The sequence below is a fragment of the Mytilus galloprovincialis genome, chromosome 1 (genome assembly GCF_965363235.1).
Source record: "Mytilus galloprovincialis chromosome 1, xbMytGall1.hap1.1, whole genome shotgun sequence".
NCBI lineage: Eukaryota > Metazoa > Mollusca > Bivalvia > Mytilida > Mytilidae > Mytilus > Mytilus galloprovincialis.
This window is the reverse complement of record NC_134838.1, coordinates 34685688-34705529: the sequence shown is the minus strand read 5'-3', so window position 1 is coordinate 34705529 and position 19842 is coordinate 34685688. Positions and strand designations below refer to the sequence as shown.

The 19842-nt window shown below is 31.9% G+C and overlaps 2 protein-coding genes across 11 annotated transcripts in view; both read left to right on the top strand.

Annotated features, from left to right (window-relative positions):
* The window catches only part of LOC143072486 (rho GTPase-activating protein 45-like), a 60764-nt gene that overhangs the window by 6922 nt on the left and 34000 nt on the right, over positions 1–19842 (top strand). For 9 of the 10 annotated variants that reach the window (XM_076247440.1, XM_076247425.1, XM_076247499.1 and 6 more), the window contains exons 3-14: positions 434–577; positions 9285–9372; positions 9890–9956; positions 10619–10679; positions 11104–11244; positions 11951–12015; positions 12583–12627; positions 15418–15483; positions 16535–16615; positions 17885–18064; positions 18697–18711; positions 19380–19457. In XM_076247440.1, coding sequence (XP_076103555.1) covers positions 434–577; positions 9285–9372; positions 9890–9956; positions 10619–10679; positions 11104–11244; positions 11951–12015; positions 12583–12627; positions 15418–15483; positions 16535–16615; positions 17885–18064; positions 18697–18711; positions 19380–19457 — 1031 coding nt within the window. The remainder of the gene's footprint in view (positions 1–433; positions 578–9284; positions 9373–9889; positions 9957–10618; positions 10680–11103; positions 11245–11950; positions 12016–12582; positions 12628–15417; positions 15484–16534; positions 16616–17884; positions 18065–18696; positions 18712–19379; positions 19458–19842) is intronic. The other variant, XM_076247432.1, reaches the window with a different exon arrangement.
* On the top strand, positions 1855–6593 carry LOC143072530 (zinc finger protein 862-like). Its single transcript, XM_076247508.1, has 7 exons — positions 1855–2735; positions 3129–3676; positions 3960–4121; positions 4436–4630; positions 4831–5262; positions 5501–5653; positions 5972–6593. Exons 1-7 carry the CDS (start codon positions 2522–2524, stop codon positions 6356–6358), a joined length of 2091 nt encoding a protein of 696 aa, XP_076103623.1. The 5' UTR covers positions 1855–2521; the 3' UTR covers positions 6359–6593.

Below are 19842 nucleotides of genomic sequence, written 5' to 3'. Positions count from 1 at the left end.
AAGGCCATTAATGGTTGTTTTATGTGAGAAATTTAATTAACTTTTGCAGGTGGTATAATAGTTTATGGTGACATTTTATCTAGAGTGCTACAGAATAAAATAAGGATAAAAAGTTGAAAGAAATATATGATCACACTGTATGCACTTTACAACTAAGATATGTAAATTAGATTCATGAAAATCTGAATCAGCAAAGATTGATCTGATTAAAAGAAATACATTTTGAAATTTAAACAAAGTTTGTTGTAGAATGGATGTACATGTATGTGTTTTTCACCAATGCACATCGCAGTAAAATAGGAACAGAAATAATTGACTGCCATTTGGCCATACAATGTGCATATAGTACAATAGGAATCTGACAGGTATATTTTTGTGTCACATGGACATAATTATATGCATTGTATAAAGTTTGAAAATATTTCAATTCCAGATTCTACAGAAGAAGTAAGAGTAACTATTCATGAGAGACTTGGAGAAGTTCTATCCATCTTAAAGAATTTACTACATCGATACCCAGCTTTACAATCTACAGAACTGTTTGCAGCATCGGGAAGTCTGATAACCAAAGTCAAATGTACGTACAAAGTATTGTAAAAAAAATCATCATGAAAATATTTTGTTTATTTTCAAGATTTTCAATTATAAGTGTTTACTTCTGGTACCTGAATGATGAATTTAGAAAAAAAGAGATTTTGGGTTGGCACATGCATATATATGTTGGACTCAAATCTATGGTGGGTTCCAAATCTATGGCAGATTCCTAATCAAATGTGACGTCATGCTACCCAAATCTATGGCAGAATTTTTACAATCCTAATCTATGGCGAGTTTTGTAATTTCCCAATCTATGGCGGAATTTTGTCGTTTCCAAATCTATTGTAAATTTTGTGCAAATGGAAAACAATGCAGTACCTATACGACCAACGACTTGTTTAAACAAGTGGAAATGTACACGACAATAGGAGCTAGCATGTCTATAAACATTTGTGAAATAAACATTACATGACGGTAAGTAACCAAATCGTTATGGCAACTAAAACCTTTCGTAAATAATGAATTCATATAACTTAATACAGACACTAAAAGATTGAAATGATGCACTCCGCTCCGTAAAAATATTTTTTTTTAAATCTGTTCATGGTACCTAATAAACCATTCATTAAACCAACTAGTAAGTCCCTTAACAAACAAGAAGGCAGGTTTTAATATAAAAAAAATGAATAGATTGAATTTTTAGATAATGTTATTTCATCATTTATACTTTTCTCTGATGACGATTTAAATCAAATTGGCAATGCTTTTTTTTTTTTTTTTGATTGCAATTTAAATCAAATTGGTATCTGGTTATTTGATATTTCACTTTTTAATCTTTCCCAGCCGTAAATATTTATTATAACTCCTTTTTTAAAATATCCGGTACTGAAAATAGCAGTGTCCTTAATCATCGCTGGCTTCAACTGGTACAGCACATTTTATAGGTCATATCTTCCTTTAAACCACCTGCAAATTGTTGTCGGGGGAAATACCTTCATTCAAATCCATGGGTTCCGTCATCGTAAGCGGCGACGACAATGTAATGTGGCGTTACTTAATTGTGACATTAAGAAAAAGATCTGCCATAGATTTGGAGAAAACAATCATCTGCCATAGATTTGATTTGTTTAATGTTTGTAACGTCATATTTGCCATAGATTAGGAATCTGCCATAGATTTGGAACCCGCCATAGATTTGGCACCCGCCATAGATTTGATTTGTTTAATGTTTGTAACGTCATATTTGCCATAGATTAGGAATCTGCAATAGATTAGGAATCTGCCATAGATTTGGAACCCGCCATAGATTTGAGTCAGTGTTCTCCCCAGGCCGTTTTAGCGCCGCGATTTTCAGCGCTATTTCAATTTCCCGCTGTCCTATTGCACTGACCGCGTCGCTATCCCGTTCAACCGCGTCGCTATATTTTTTTTCGTATTTTTTCAAATTTCCCGCTTATTTTTCTTTTCGGATCACGTGATTGACTGGTTTACGATTTTTGAAAGAATCATTTCCGTTGTATTAAAGTAACTCCGCGGGACCAGTCTAATAAAAAATGGCGTCTTTGAACGATCAAAATAAACAAAGATTTCAACATTGACATCTATTTTTTGAATTTAAAGAATATATAGAGGCATATATGAATGAAATGAGATGAAATAAATTGACCGCATTTCCCAACGACATTCACAAACTTGTTTAACGAACTTTGAACAAACACTGATTTTAACAACGATCAAATTGGCTTCAATGAGCTAGTCTTTGAAGTATTAATTATCACCCAATCGAACTAATAACTGTTTAATCAGCAATTCTACAGTAATGAAGTTTACCCTTTGAAAACAATTAAGAGGATATGATTAGAAAAACAAACCCCAAGCTGATACTAGACTTGAGAAATTCACTTTCTCGATGTCCAGCTTGGGTGAAGCCATACGAATATTATAAAACGTTAATCAGAAAAATGGGAAATCATTATGCTAAAAAATGTCAACTCCTGTTAAACGTCGTAAGGTTAACAGTACACTGCTACAGTGGGTTACAAAACCCAACACAGAAGCTGACAATGACTTGATTGTTGGTCCTACATGTTCTGCAACATCACCAGTTAGTGCTAAGAAATCTTCACACAGGCAGTCTGGTGTAGACCCATCATGGAAAAAGACTTTTCCTTGGGTTTTATTCACAGATAATGAGAATGGTAAATAAATTTCATGTGATTTTCAGTTGATTTTGAAAATTGGTCAAAAGAAAAAAATAAATATTTTGCATAATAAAATAAAAACTATTAGAATACCATGGGTTAAAATTTAACTTTTTTAAATGTGGGATTGATTCTTAAATTTTAAATCTATTTTGTTTATGTTAAAATTAAGTAAAATAATCTTTTTTATATTTTCTTTTCTATTTAATAATTTATTATATTTTGACAAGAATTCTACAGAAATAAATAAAATAAAATAGAAATTTGTATTGTGCCATGATATTCATAATTTTACTTGTAAATATTGAAAAGATATCATAGTAAACTGTTATGAAATAAATGTTTATAAATTTAGGTTGAATGAACTTAATCATTTTTCTTATGTTATAGGTATGCTTTGCAGTTTCTGCACAAAGTTCAACATGAAGTCAAAGAATGGGTCTGGTGTATGGGTGTCTGTTCCGTGTACCTACTTAGTTAGAGATAGCTTACTACGACATGCCAAGACAAAGATGCACATAGAAGCTACCGACCTTGAGGCCAACTCCATTCTTGCAGGCAAAGGCCAGAGTATTCAGTCAGCTGTAGAACATCACACCTCCTTAGAAAAGACAGCCCTGATTGGTGCCTTCAAGATAATGTACTGGTTAGCCAAAGAAGAGATTCCACACACAACTCATTTCGCTTCACTTCTAGACTTAGCCAAGAACCTTGGATGTGACTATCTCAACTTACTGCAGAAAGGTGAAAGTGTCAACTACACCAGCCAGCGTATTATGCAGGAGATGTTACACAGCATTAGTCTACAGATTTCTACACCCGTTATAGACGCCATTCAGCAGAGCACCTACTACTCATTACTAGTTGACGAGACAACAGATGTGTCCGTGCTAAAACAGTTGACAGTTATGGCCAGATACTTCAACCAGGACTTAGAGGTAATATTTCCCTTTTTTTACAAACTGTACATATAAAAAAGAAGATGTGGTATGATTGCCAATGAGACAACTATCCACAAAAGACCAAAATGGCACAGACATTAACAACTATAAGTCACCGTACGGCCTTCAACAATGAGCAAAGCCCATACCGCATAGTCAGCTGTAATAAGCCCTAATAAGACAATGTAAAACAATGTTAAACAATATACTGGAACAGCATATTATTGTTGATATATTTAAAAACTAACTCCCATATTATATTATTTTCTTTCTTTTACAGTTGAAGACATCATTTCTGACACTCATCGACGTTCCGGATGGTAAAGCAGACACCTTAGTCGCAGCACTCAAGCAGTTCATGACAGAAAACCAGTTGCCTGCACACTCGTTTATTGGTCTGGGTTCAGATGGTGCTGCAGTAATGGTTGGCAAGAAGACAGGGGTAAGATTTATTGAATTTGTATTTATAAGCATGTGGTATGATTGCCAATGACTAGATTAAGCTATAGTAGTAAAAAATTTCATAAGATGTGGTATGAATGCCAATGATACAACTGTTGAGAGAAAAAATTTCATAAGATGTGGTATGAATGCCAATGATACAACTGTTGAGAGAACTCGAAATGAAATGAAAAATTAAAATAAAAGGCTTTTATGCTGTTGTGCAGAAAAATTGGTTCCGGTTAATGTTATTATTACTTCTATTATATTTATATATTATATATTGCATTGGTTAATATATTATGACTTTTTCAGGTTGCTACACAGTTGAAAGCAGACCTAAATAGTGAACTGATCAACATACACTGCATTGCACACAGGTTAGCCTTGGCAGCAGCTCAAGCTTCAAACAACATACCCTATCTCCAGAAATTCAAGTCTATACTGAAGCAGCTCTTCTACTATTACCAGAACTCAGCAGTACGAATGAGTGGTTTAAAGCAGTTAGAGGTATATTAACATTTAGTAATTTAAGCAATTTTCAGGTGACATTAATCTGTTTTACTTAATGAAAATATCAACTATAAGAAAATGTGATGTAATTGCCAATGAGAAAACTATCATAATTATAAAATACTAAAATTATATTTTGTATGTGTATATTGACTTTATTTGAAAATTGAAATCTTATATATATTTCTTTTTTGCAGCACATTCTTGGTGACCCTGCCATCAAACTGAAAGAGGTTGGTGATACTCGCTGGTTGTCACATGAAACTGCAGTCCGTGCTGTTAGCCAGTGCCTACCCTCGCTTATAGCCAGCCTTGAGCGTGAAGCATCAGAACGTCATGACGCCACTGCAGCAGGTCTAGCTACTTTCGTCAAGAGTCCTTCCTTTGTTTGTACCCTTGCCATGCTTGGTGATGTTCTACCTCATCTAAACAGATTATCCAAGCTCTTCCAGAAGACATCAGTTGACTTCACCTTAGTGGATCCCTTGGTTTCCTCAACACAGATGACACTTCTACGTCTACTTGAGTACCCTGCTGACCACATGACCAACCTACCAACCAGATTCGAGCAACTTGAAGAGTACGGTGTAAAAGGGTCAGAGACTGACATCACATCATTCAAAGAAAGGGTAAATATTTAAATAAATCATTAGAACTACACCAAAGTTTTAGCTGGTATATTGCACATTGTTTCATAAACCAATTCAGCATTTTTTTAAAGTGAAATAATAGACACTCATCAGATAAACCAAAAAAGATAGATGTGATATGATTACCAATGAGACAACTTTCAACCAAATGATATGTACAGTTTGACTTGTTTGTAACAAATTTTGTCATATTTTTAATTTGAAATTTCTATTCCAGATTTACCACCAGTACATCAACAATGTTGTTGAGAATCTTCACCAGAGGTTTCCAGACACCAACATTCTTGATGCCTTGTCAGTGTTTGATCCAGAACTTATTGATAAAGAAGACCCCTCACTCCATGAGTGGCTACAACATCAAAAGCTGAAGGTAAATAATGTTACTCAATAATCAGTATCCTTTGAAATTGAAATACTTTATTTTTAAGAACTAAAACACACAAAAAAATAACTGTTAGTGTTACTGGAGCAAATAAATACAAAGAAAAACATTACATTGATGTTGGTATATATTTCTTGTTTCACTGCTGGTTTTGAATTTGAGTCGGTACAAAAATAAGGAGATGTGGTATGATTGACAATGAGACACTTATCCACAATAGTTCAAGTCAAGAAGATACTGCCAATTCTGAGTTGTTATTAATTGTTAGACTGTTTAATATAATTCATTTTTATTTTATAATTTTAGACCCTGTCAGATCACTTCACTTCAGTTGGAACCTTTGAGATGGTAAAGACAGAATTCCACTCTCTTAGACAACTTATTGCAGTCAACATGAAAGATCATTCACTGAGAGATGCCATGCTTAAAGTTATACAGATGGGTGACATGTATCCTGCTCTTGCCAAGTACTGCATGATTGCTCTAGTCTTGCCAGTATCAACAGCTGATTGTGAGAGGTCCTTCTCCACCATGGCTAGGATTAAGTCTGTTCTCAGGAACCGCCTCAGCCAAAGAGTACTGAACCAACTAATGTGTATTTCTATTGAAGGCCCATCATCAAGTGACTTTAACTTTCCATCATGTGTGTCTGCTTTTGGTCAGATCAGAAAAAGAAAGCTAACTACTGATTAACTTTGTGTGCTTTAATGACTTTTATAGATATATATAGACATTTAGTTCAGCTAATTTATTTTATCAATGTGTTTAATTTAGTGCTTAAGTAAAGAACAAAATAGTAGCTGTTGGAGTTTATGCTTAAATAGCCTTTAAATTATTGAATGATCTTTGTTATTGTTTAAATATTATGTTTTGTTATGTGATGTATGCTACAGTTTAATCATGACAATGAATAAAATTTATTTTTGTATTTTGTGTTTGATTATAAGAATTTTACAACAGAGACATAAAAAAAAAAGACTCTTCATATATATCAAAACAACAACATTGACAAACAAAGGGGTAACTGCCATGAGAACATCATTACAAGAAAAAACATCAATAGCATGATAAAAAAAACCACAACATATCAATTACAAACCAACCGCGCGCCGCGACAAAGTTACTGAGAATTGTCGAAAATCACGCGCTTACCACAGCGCTATCCAAAAATCCTGGGGAGAACACTGTGAGTCCTACATTATATACAAGGTTGGCAAAAAATCGGTCAATACTGGTATTGACCATGCCAGTGGTAAATACCGGTATTTACCGGGAAATACCGGAAAATACTGGTCGATTGAAATTTTGAGTGGTCATTACTATAAAAACCACTATCTACTTGGTCAATTATAATTACAATTAATAATTAATTTATATAGAAAGTGTTCAAATCATTTTTAATGCTTTCATTTCTACTTCTATTGTAAATTCAAACAGGGATCTACATTGATTAATGTGTACATAATATTATAGTAAAAGATAAAAACTTTTTGTCCCTGCTTCAAAATTTCCATTTCCAGCATGAAGAAGGTTTTTATCTCACAGTTAAATAGCTATAGACAGGAAATAATTTATTGTTTAAGGCAGGGCTCACACTACTTCAGAATTATAGGGAGAAGTGACTTCTCTTTTTGAAACTGATAGGGAGAAGTGGTGAGATTTGAAAGAGAAGTGCTCATTCGCGCGGTGCGCTGCAATGTTTGGATTTTACAATAGTATAAAGGGCAATATGTAAATAATGTTCATTTTATATTGTTCAATTCATATCTAAGTAAAAAAATTACAATTAAAGTTACAACAGAAATTAAAAGTTGTTTAAGTTTTACTAAAGTTCTTGTGAAAAACTACCAACTAAATATCTAGCACTAAAAAAAAAAATAATTTAAAAATGTAAAGAAATTATTTTATATCAATTACAATTTAATTTAAAATTATCTTGTGTATGAAATTCAGTGTTTCTAATAAAAAAAATATAAAAGTTATTAAGCTGGGCCATAATATATTGATATTAGTATGATAGTCTCAGAGTTAAGCAACTTTAATCAATAGTTTGAAACAATCCATAAAAAATATAGTGAATTATATACACCAATCAATTAGATCATGTAGATGTAACCAAAAGTCTCTTTATGCATGTGGAATGCGTAATTTTTCCCTTTGGGATCAATATTCTTCTGTCAGCTGTTCCATCTGTGCGTCCTAGTAATTATTGTAAAAGTACGGATTTCGGTCATAGCTGCTCCGGTTCAGATCCGTAGTTTAGAAATCGGTCAATGGCGGACGAATGCAAGAAAATTTACAAAAATAAACGATATTTGACAAGTTATTTGGAAAGGAACATGACGTTTTTAATGCAATAAATGGATTTAAAATTTACTGGAGGCAACTTCTATAACGTTTAAATGAAGTAATAAACTTATTTTGCCGCCGAAATTTTGGTTGATGTACGTTTTCGAGTAACAAGCACCGGAACTTGCAGAAATGCACGAAGTGATAAAAAGTTGTATTTTTATCAAATAACCTGCTACACACTGCGAAGACAATGCTTCAACCTCTTTTCTAAAGATAATGAATCGTTTATGTCTGAATTTCTTTAATTATCAATAAAAAACTGATGTTTCATCAACTTGGTAAAAATTGAAAATGTCCGATGACGGAAGCGACTGAAAGCGAGTATCGTCATGGACAGGGCGACTTGTTTTCGCTTTTGGGGGTCGGGGAAAGCGAAGTGACGGTCGGGAAGGCGACTTCTTCGCCCAAGTCGCCTGGTAGCGTGAGCCCTGGTTTAAGGGAGTCTTCATATATCAACTTTATTACTTTCAACCCATGTACTGTCAACTTTTATTGGAGGCTGTTGTTTTAGTAATTAAATGTTCACACCTAGCAATGCCAGGTGATAGGTAAAAAGACCCATGTAACTTCATTTACCTGTAGTCTTATTTACCTTTAATTTTAATTACCTGTAACACATGTGTAAAATCATACATTTTGAATAAAAATATAAATATATATATATATATCTTAAGTATGCAATATCATAATCCATAAAAACTAAATTTTAAATCAGTAAGAATAAGTGTTATAAATGAATAAAACTTATCAAATTCATTAATTTTATAAGCTGGCACATTATATTTGACTTTTTATCAAGATTTCACTTCCATTAATAGTAGAAACAACCATGAAAATTTCATTTGACCAGTATTTGCCAGTATTGACCACTTGGGGAGTATTGTCCATGGCGGTAAATACCGGTAAATACCACTGGTAAATACTGGGGGTGGTATTTACCGCCCAACCTTGCCTACATATATAGTATTCAGTAACCATGATAACAATGTAACAATAAAATGAACATCTAGATGTCACATACATGTAGGAGTAAACAAGAATTTTACAGTGTAGGTAAATTATTAAGAAACATTCATACATACTGCTATTGGTACATGTATTTTAATACTATATCTGAATCTGGGGTTTCACATTGTTAAACGAGGTCTCAACCATATCTTTTTAAACATGAGATACATGTAACTACTTTTGAAATTGCAGATTGCTCACAATTGTACAAGTTATAACTTTTAAGTGCATTATATTAAACCACATATTTTTGTTTCAGCATATAACCAAGGCAGTTCTAATCCTGATGTCAAAGATCCTAGTTTGTTTGAAGCTATTGATCAGCTAGCACTGGCATTCAGTAGTGGGTATGTAATTATGCTCATCTGTAAACTTTGACAGACTCATTCTACGGTCAAAGTAATTTTGATTTTGTCACTACTTTTGTAAGTTGGTATACATACTGGTTAGAAGAAACCAGAGGAAAAAAAACCAGCTTTTATTTGGATGGATTATTGGATGTAAATTTAAGCCACCTCAGAAATTTCCATGGATTGGATTGTTATAAAAATATGTGATTGAACTCCTAACTGCCATTGTGGGAAAACTTGTTAAAGGAATTTTATACATGTTCAATTATTTGCTGTTTAAATTTTAATTGCAATATCTGTTTTGAACAGTAGTTTTCTAAGGAGATGCATATTTCTTTGCAAAATATGGATTAAACACATAATAAACATTAAATTTTGTCTAATTTACTGATGACATACTTGTATTTGGGTCATATTCAAAGGAGAATTGAAATATTTTAGTTGAATGATGGAAAATATTAGTTTGTATAGGGGAGTATGATTGATATTCATACTTCTTAACTTTTAATTTTAGGGTATCTGACTATCTTATGGGTGATATGGGCAGTGCATTTTTGGAAAAAGAAAGCAAAGGCACAAAGGTAAGATAACTCTGTCTTCACAAATATTTATTATGTAGAATATAAAAAGATACAGTTGTAACAACAAAAAACCTAAATTACTTTAAAAGAGGTAAGTATTGCCTTAACAAGCTAACAGTCTTTACAATTATAATACATTTTTGTACATAAAACAAATTATGTATATTGGGTCGATAATTGAGAGAGGAATTGACCCCAACAGTTAACTGGATTATACTAATATGACCTCCTTTACTTCTTCTGTCAAGTGTTAAGACCTATGTGTGAATATGCAGCCATGTACAATCAGAAAGTGGACACTAAATCTGGTACATTCTTTTTTGCACAGTCTACCACTTGGTACTTCATTTGTGTAATTTGTTCTCATCATGTGTATACCTTAATTATTTGCCACTAGACATTAAACAAATAGTAATCGGTATATACTCTAAATATTTTGAAAACATTTTTGAATAAAGAAACACTGATATTCAAAGTCGATAAAAAAATTATTTTAAAAAAAAGAACACAAAAAAACTTGCTATCTATACCGCAGAATGATTTATTTTACATGGCATAATGGATGAAATATTGCATTCCCTGTCATCAATCTGAGCTGAGTTTGTTTAAGAGATGTTATAACTGACAAATTTATTCATATCTTGTTTCCTTTACTTTTCTAGTCATGTGAAGATTTACTTTCTACCAAGGATGAAGAAAAAGGAGCAGATCATCAAAACGAAGGTATTTAAAACAAATATGTTGCCAATATTTTAATTATGAAATATTATACCTAAAAAGCAAATGACAAATTAAATCACTTTTTCTCTGGCATCATCTGCAGTGGTCTGTAACTTTTAACATTTTTGTCTTTACTTTGAAACCTTTTAGCAAATTTTTATCCAGACTCTACAGGAATACTGTATGGAAGATCTTTTACAAAAATATGTCATTTGTTTTGGATTCACTGGCTTTCAGGGAACATCATTTTACTCTTATAGGCCATATTTAAAAAAAAATTCTCTGAAACTTCATAGCCAAATGTAATTAAACTGAGGGAATAAATGTCAGATTAAAAAAATTTGTACAAAAAGTCTTCGCTCATTGTAGGAAACATGTTTAATGAATTCCTTGAAGTTGCCTAAGATTTATTATTGTACATTTCCAGTAAAACAATTATCAACAGAAGAAATTGACAGAGTGCTGTCTCAGTTAGAAGCAGGAGTGGACGTTGCATTACAGAGAGCCAAGGCTTGGTCCAAGTACATGAAAGATATCACCTCTTATATTGAACGCAAGGCTCATTTAGGTAATATATCATTGTCACAAAAGTGATTATATCTTCTCTTTGAAGTAATAACTTTGCTTTTCTGTTATGTCTATGAAATTTATAAAGTTGGTTTTTTTTCTTCATTTTTATATGCCCCTTTACAACAGCACAGTGTATTGCACACCAGCAAGAAATCTTTAATTGAATATAAATTCAATTCATTTAACCAATTTCAAGTTCTTTGCCTACATTTATTATGAAACCTGTAATATGTCAAATATTTAACTACAATCCAAATTCAGACCTGTATCAAGCTTTAAAATTGTGTTCATTTTTGCCACAACTACTCAGGGTCGAACCTCTGTGGGCGTATCCAGCTGCACTCAGCGAAGCAGTTTATTTTCGTCAACCTTTCCCTACAATTTTCGCAGGATTTGTTTTGTGAACTTGAGGACTTGTTAAAAGTTTGGAAAATACATGAAGTGTCTGCCTAAATTATTTTTGGTTCACTCTTTTTTTTAATGAAAATTGATTTTAACTAATAAATATCTAATTACATGTTTTGATGACATATTCATATATAACATCTAATATAGACAAGTTCTAAATTTGACATGAAAAAAATAGAGTCACTCCCAAAAATTAATATTGTTGTACTTACTGATTGATTGACTTTGTTTCTCTAAAAAAATATTTTTTCATAGTTTTGGTATTTATTTGATTTATGTGTTTGTCTTTTGTATAGAAACAGAGTATTCTAAAAACTTGGCAAGACTTGCACAGACAATGCGACCTGTTTTAACAGAAGAGGTAAACATTTTAATGCATGATTTATATATTCATAATTAAATGTGAAAAAAATTGTAATTTCTCCTGGAACAAATTTAACATAATATTGATAGGAATTAGTTTCTTGATAGAGTTTGTTTTGAAAATAAAAAGATATATAGTTAAAGCATGTCTAGTGTCAAGTGGAATGCAGCATAATGAGGCCAACAGAGGAAGCTTACAAGTAGAAGATTCCAATACTCTTTTTTAAACTGTATAATAATTGCTTTTTTCACACAATAATTTTCTTATTTCATACAACTGAATCCAAAAATTAAAAAAACATAACCTGAAATAAGCCATGTAATAAGTTATTTGATTTGTTGGAATGCATTTAACCAGAACACTAGATGTATGAGACATTTAGAATTGTTCAGATAGTGATAAATCAATGAGATGATTTAATCTTTCTTCACACACATTTTTTTCAATTTCAAACAAAATATCCGTTTTAAAGCAACTTTTAACATGTTTCAATTTTTTCAGGGATTTTTACCTTTACCATCTGTGTATTATACAGTTTTATCACACACAATTTTTATCTTTCAGGGATTTTTACCTTTACAATCTGTGTATTGTACAATATTATCACAGGTAACTTTAATTTATTAAAGTTTATTACCATAAACCTTTATTTCTGCCTGTCCTATATTATCATTCTACATAAAACTTTCAATAATATATTTCTGATATACCATTTTTAGCTCACCTGGCCCAAAGGGCCAAGTGAGCTTTTCTCATCACTTGGCATCCGTCGTTGTCCTGCGTCTGTTGTCGTTAACTTTTATATAAATCTTCTCCTTTGAAACTACTGGTCCAAATTTAACCAAACTTGGCCACAATCATCATTGGGGTATCTAGTTTTAAAAATTTGTCAAGATGGCTGCCATGGCTAAAAATAGAACATAGGGGTAAAACGTAGATTTGGCTTATATCTCTAAAACAAAAGCATTAAGTGCAAATCTGACATGGGTAAAATTGTTCATAAGGTCAAGATCTATCTACCCTGAAATTTTCAGATGAATCAGACAACCCGTTGTTGGGTTGCTGCCCTGAATTGGTAATTTAAGGAAATTTTGCCATTTTTGGTTATTATCTTGAATATTATTATAGATAGAGATAAACTGTAAACAGCAATAATGTTCAGCAAAGTAAGATCTACAAAAAAGTCAACATGACCAAAATGGTCAGCAAAGTAAGATCTACAAAAAAGTCAACATGACCAAAATGGTCAGTTGACCCCTTAACTTCTTATCTACCACAGGCGATCATACAGTTCACTACTACATACAGCTTATTAGTTAGCTACTGCAGCTGATTTGTAGGTTAACTACCAGAGATATTTTGCAGTGTGATAATTCTTACGGCGGTGCAATTAAATATGAAATTATTAAGCAATTACTGTTTAGAAATTAAAAATAAAAAATGCATTTAATTCACAATTGTTTGAATTTTTATATTTCTGATTTTGATCCAATTATGTACACTAATTAAGTCAATAAATATGTTGAAAAACAAAATTATTTGTCCAAATGTCGTTATCTAACTCCGGTTCCTCGCTTACTATTTCCGATTAACTGATATCACTGCCGATTTAGAAGTAGCCTTCTAACTTAACTTTCGTCTATACTAGACTGCTTAAAACCCTCAAACTCTTCATCTTCCTCCGATTGGAAGAATGAAGCCCATTTAACGGCCATTGTTTCAATCGCATTTCGCAAACAAAAACACGTGTTAAAAACAATGTATTTTAATGTAAACATATTACCTTTCAATGGAAAGGAATATACGAGTTGAAAGTTTATTCATTTGTAAAACCGAATTTGATTGGTTCATTTTGGGATTCCCCCTAGGTATTGTCCAATCTAAAGAGTTTTAACAGTGGTATATTTTACGGGAATATCCGTCAACACGACTGCGCATGCATTGTTTACAGCGGATAGATCAGTCACTGCGAATACACAGGTGATCTGGCAAGTGGATTTATCAGTCACTACGAACTAAACGGTGTTAATTACCGTGTATATATCCGTCAGTGGTAGATAAAGAGTTCTTGCCCTTTGTAGTCATTTTTACCAATCTTCTCCTCTGAAACTACTGCGTCAAATCAAACCAAACTTGGCCACAATCATTATTAGGGTATCTAGTTTAAAAAATGTGTCTGATGACCCAGCCAACCAACCAAGATGGCCGCCATGGCTAAAAATAGAACATAGGGGTAAAATGTAGATTTTGGCTTATAACTCTGAATCTAAAGCATTTAGAGCAAATCTGACAAGGGATTAAATTGTTTATCAAGTCGATATCTATTTGCCCTGAAATTTTTAGATAAATTGGACACCTGGTTGTTGGGTTGCTGCTCACCAATGGGTAATTTTTAAAGAAAGTTTGCTGTTTTTGGTTATTATCTTGAATACTATTATAGATAGAGATAAAGTGTAAACAGCAATAATGTTCAGCAAAGTAAGATCCAATAATAAGTCAAGTGACCACAATGGTCAGTTGACCCCTTAAGGAGTTATTGCCCTTTATAGTCAATTTTTAACATTTTTCATTAATTTGGTAAATTTTTGTAAATTTTTACAAAACATTTTCCTTTGTATCTAAAGGGCCAAGTCTATATAGATAGACAAATTGTAAGTAGCAAGAATATTCAGTAAAGTAAGATCTACAAACACATCACCATCATCAAAACACAATTTTGTCATGAATCCATCTGTGTCCTTTGTTTAACATGCACATAGACCAAGGTGAGTGACACAGGCTCTTTAGAGCCTTAGTTAAAAAACCCAACAATAAGAGGCTGATAGAAAATACTTTCACAAACACATATTATATGATAAGGAATTCTGCAGTTTCTATTATTCAAAGCTGATCATACAATTTCATAAAAAATATGTAAAAATATTGCCATGTTCATTTGGGAATATGGAAGTTTATTAAATTATTACTGTTTTCAATTTTACTTGAAAGCAGCAAGATTATTTTTCAAATACATAAAGACCATTTTCATATTACCAACTTTTTACTCCTAGTTCTACAATTATTCTACAGCTTTCCTACTCTGTGGTAGGACATCCTGGTACTTGGTCAATTACATGCAACCAAAAAAAGTAAAATCAAGTATATGATCACAATATTGGGGAAATGGACTATTTTCCAATGATTTAGTCTTTAAAAGAAAGCATATAAACAGTTAACTTTTCCTCAAAATTGTACCAATTAAAATCTTAAATTTACTTATTTATGTTGCACTTGCATGACCAAGTACCAGGATGTTCTATTACAGAGAAGGAAACCTGTCGAAAAAAATAGTAGTTCCGGGGTCAAAAGTCAGTAATATGAAAATAAACTATTTACAGACGCTATTGCTAATTTTTTTAGGACATAGAGTATGCTAGTACATGCCAGGCCACACAAATTTTGTTACAGACTTCCAAATTTGTTGAGGTGAGTTTCAACAATTATATTTTATGCAAATATCTTGTGAGCTTTGCACTTCAGTACAGAAAAAGAGTAAATGAAATGATGACTATACATTGGCTTTATTTTTTTAGCTTTCATATGGAGGCTTGCTCAGTGCATGTTTCTGTATATTTCTCCTTGCACAGAAGTTTTAAAGTTATTATAGGAGTAAATACTTTTGCATTGTAAATGATGTGGAAAATTTAATCAGGGTTCTAATATGACGTGCTTCTTTCCCTTTGCAAATAAACCCATGCTCGAAATCCAATAAAATTTGTTTGCACATGCATATATTGACTACTGCAGAAAAATGAATTTTATCAAGTTGGCATGCATATAATATATTTCAGTAACTTAAAACACTTTCAAACACTTAAATGATGCACATGTTGTTACTTATACATGTATTATTATTACCATGTGTTACAATTAGTAATTGACATATTTGACCTAGATACCTCAATGTTCAAAACCCTGTCCTCTTAAAAAACATGTTACTAGTTGTTAGCTTTGACACAAGAAAAAATGGGAGTACCATGGAAAACATTCACAAATGCTCTACACTTATACACATCGGACATAGAAATTAGCTTTGTTGTCCTAATCAGAATTGATATAATTGATGCAAGTTATACTTAATTGTAGTTTAAACATGAGAAGGCATTATATTCATGGTATTTTAGCGCTTGCTTTCATTCAGGAAAGAATAATCACGAATATAATGCCTACCCATGTTAAAACTACAATAAAGTATAGCTTGTGTCAATTATTTCTTAAATATTGTCTACTCTGTTGCAATCTTGTACATGTATTTCCAAAGATATGATTAAAGGGGGAGATAATTTTGGGATTTAAGAAAAAGTCATGTATCTATTGCTCATAATTAGAATTGAAAGAAAATATTATGTAAGTAATAAAGGTTGTCTTCTCTTTAAATGTTAATGATTGATAACCTTTCTATTATCGAAACTCAAGAAGAGCCTCAATCCTCTGAAAATCAGGCAGAATACTTATTAATATATATTTTTTATTACAGCCATTGACAGCCAGAAGGTTGGAACATGACAAAATGAGAAAATCTGTGAAAGATTCTTGGATGAAAGAAGTCAAGAAAATGGTATGAATTTATTATTCATTTCAGCAAAATTATACTCTTGTTTTGTATTATAAAGCAGAAAATGGTCATGTGCATCATATTTAAATGACATTTGTGCTATGCTGTTTTTCAAATGAATGATGTTTGGAAAGAATTAATTGAAAACATCATTGTATACTCTTAATAAAAGAAAACTGCATCAATTCATTTGGAGAAAGCAAATTTATATTACCAGTTTAACCCTTAGACTGCTACGCGTGACTATAGTCGTTTTCCGTTACTTGTTTGTTTACACAGTTACCATGGAATGGGCAGAGTCAATATTCATGAGATTGCTGCAGTTTTGACTTGTATGGATTCTGATTGGTTAAAAATCTGCGTTCTTTCGAGTGTCTCTAGACTTTAAATCAGGTATAAGTGATAAAACCGAAAGTGAAAATTTTTGATGAAAAAAGTGACAAAATGGCAGATATTATTTGGAGAAATGGCCAACACGTTCAGAAGTATTTCAATGATAACGATTTAACAGCGGCGGCTGATTAAAAGGATTTGGACAAGAACAGAAGATATAATAGATGGAAATAGAAACATTCTATCAAAACTGCAAACAGAAGACTTTTAAAGCGAGAACCACAGGGATTCCCAGACCTTGTTCAAAATGGATGACATGAAACAGCATTTATGATTAATATCATTTCGCCTTTCAAATGTGAATCAATATTGACTGACATCGATAGATCCTAACTTTAAGTTTGTCAAGATTATTTATTGATGAAAGGTATAACAATGAACTTGTTGTATAAATATATTTGTACATGGAAGTAAAAGCCGGCGCAGTGAAAGTCCGAGGAAAATACCGGAAAATATTTGCATAAAAAAGGCTGTTGGTATGAGAAGAAACTTTTTTTTTTGATAATCACAATGGAACTAGTTCTTATAAGAGATTTCAAATGGCCGCTGTTACCATGGAAATAGTCAAAATGCCAAAAATTTTAAAATACTCTAAACTAACTTAAAATTTACTGTAATGATAACTGGCATGTCTTGATGCGACTTTCTACTTTGAAATGTTAACAATGGCTGCCATTATCCTGGCAATGGGGAGAAGGGTACCATCCGTTATTGCTAGCAATTACAAATCTAGTTTAATATTTGATTTTGTGTTTTTGCTGATAAAAAATGTAAATTTTTTAAGTTCGTTTAACTTTACCCATGAAATTAAAAAAAATATATCCTATGAAAAATTAATTAACAGTAAGAAAAAAAGATTTACTACATACTGTTTTGTAGCATGAAGCTGTACAAAGTCTCAGAAAAGCACAGGCCATGTATTTCCAACGACAACAAGAATATGAGAAGGCGAAGGAACAAGCCAGTAAGCTGGAGAGTGATATGTTGAGTCAGAGTAGCTCTAGTGCTTTGACCAAGATGGACAAACGCAGAAAGTTAGAAGATGATGCCATGCACAGAGTAAGGAAAACTTGATGATTCATTAAAATGTTTGGCTATTTTATTGTTTGCTTTTATATGTACACAATGTATTGTATTTGTTGAGAAACTGACATATTTTATTTTTTTATTTTTAATGTCTGTTGAATGAATTTCAGTATTTTGACCAAATGTTGCAACTTTCAATTCTTAACAAATTTCATTTGGGATGACACAGCTGTATAAAATTGATAGGTTTTCATTTTGATTTATCATTAAATTATTAATATTCTTGTACAAATGTTAAACTTTTGCCTTAAATGCTTAAATAGAAATTCTTAGTGCCACAGCATGTTCCCAATCATTTGTTACAGTGATATTAGTTTAAGAATTATGTGTATTATTGTTTGTTAAATTTTGATTGTTTTTTACACAGCTTTTTAATGCATGATGCAAATTCCTGGCTTCTGTATATTTCTTTGTAAACTGTTACTCATCGACATTTTTATAATTTGTTTTTAAATATATTGTTGTAACATTTTAATTTGTAGCATATCAAGCATGTTTTTTTTTGTAAAAGAATATATATCATACATTTGTATATAATTGTGTTACCTGTAAAGACAATGTCATACCTGATGCTTTGTCAACTGTAATAACTTTGCTATTTTCAGAAAGTTTTTCATAAGGTATATTCTTGATCCATTGATTCCTTATTAACAACAAATTAATATGAGTGTACCATTAAAGCTAATATATATATATTAATTTATAAAATTATTAACATAAATTACGAAATTAACATTGCCATAATGGTGGTTGCGATTAATCTTTGGAGTAGATGCTCAAATTAGATTAAGGTGGTAGATTTGATTAATTATTTCTTTGATGGAGGTTTAATAAGACTGTACATAATTATTTTAACATTTTTACAACTTATTTTCAGACTGTTCTTTCCTTCTGTTTTGATACAAGTTTTGTTAACTTTGTTTTTATGGAATTGTGTCCATATTTTACTCGCATTTCTTTTTGTGAATTGCCTGGTAAAGAATACAGTTCTTATAGTAAGATTTGTTCCATATCATTGTTATTGTTTACTTAATTTCTACAGATAGTTGTCTTCACTGTTATATGATACCTTTGTTATTAAAACCTGTGAACCAAGTAAATTAAGGTATGTCAGTTTCCATTGAGATGGACACTATCTTTTGCCAAATTGTTAGTTTCTTCAGTTTAATTTATATATAAATGGCAGACAAGCATAAATGGCTATGAGGTAGCTAGTGGACAGCAAGTGTATGTCATTTGTTTCTCAACTTATTTTCACCTAAGTTATGAATACCTTTTTAATTTTTAGGCAGCCGAAGCAGAGACGACATATAAAGCATGTGTTGTAGAGGCTAACACAAGAAAGACAGATTTAGAGAATACCAAGGTAAATGGCATCAATTTAATTGTCTGTGAATAATGCAGAAAAAAACATATAGTGTGTTTACTATAAAAGATTAAACTATTTGTACTATGCATCACAGTTTAAACGAAATTTAATAAGATTAAAGAGGCCAGACATTTACTCTTATCATAAAAAATTGAGAAAGGAGATAGGGAATGTGTCAAAGAGGAAACAACTAAAACAAAGAGTAGAAAACAGCCTAAGGGCAATTGATCTTCAAAGCAACAAGAAAATCTTGTACCCAAAGTGGGCTTCAGATGACCCTAAAAAAAAATGTGTATGTGTTTATTGAAAATGGACGTCATACATAACTCGGACACATAAAAATGAACTAATATTTAAAAAAAGAAACAAGACTAACTAAAGC

Excerpts from the sequence above, each read along its gene's own strand:
- LOC143072530 (XM_076247508.1), top strand. The coding sequence starts at position 2,522 with ATGTCAACTCCTGTTAAACGTCGTAAGGTTAACAGTACACTGCTACAG. Across the intron at positions 4,122-4,435 it reads TGGTTGGCAAGAAGACAGGG|GTTGCTACACAGTTGAAAGC; the intron begins GTAAGATTTATT and ends TGACTTTTTCAG. Across the intron at positions 5,654-5,971 it reads TACAACATCAAAAGCTGAAG|ACCCTGTCAGATCACTTCAC; the intron begins GTAAATAATGTT and ends TTATAATTTTAG.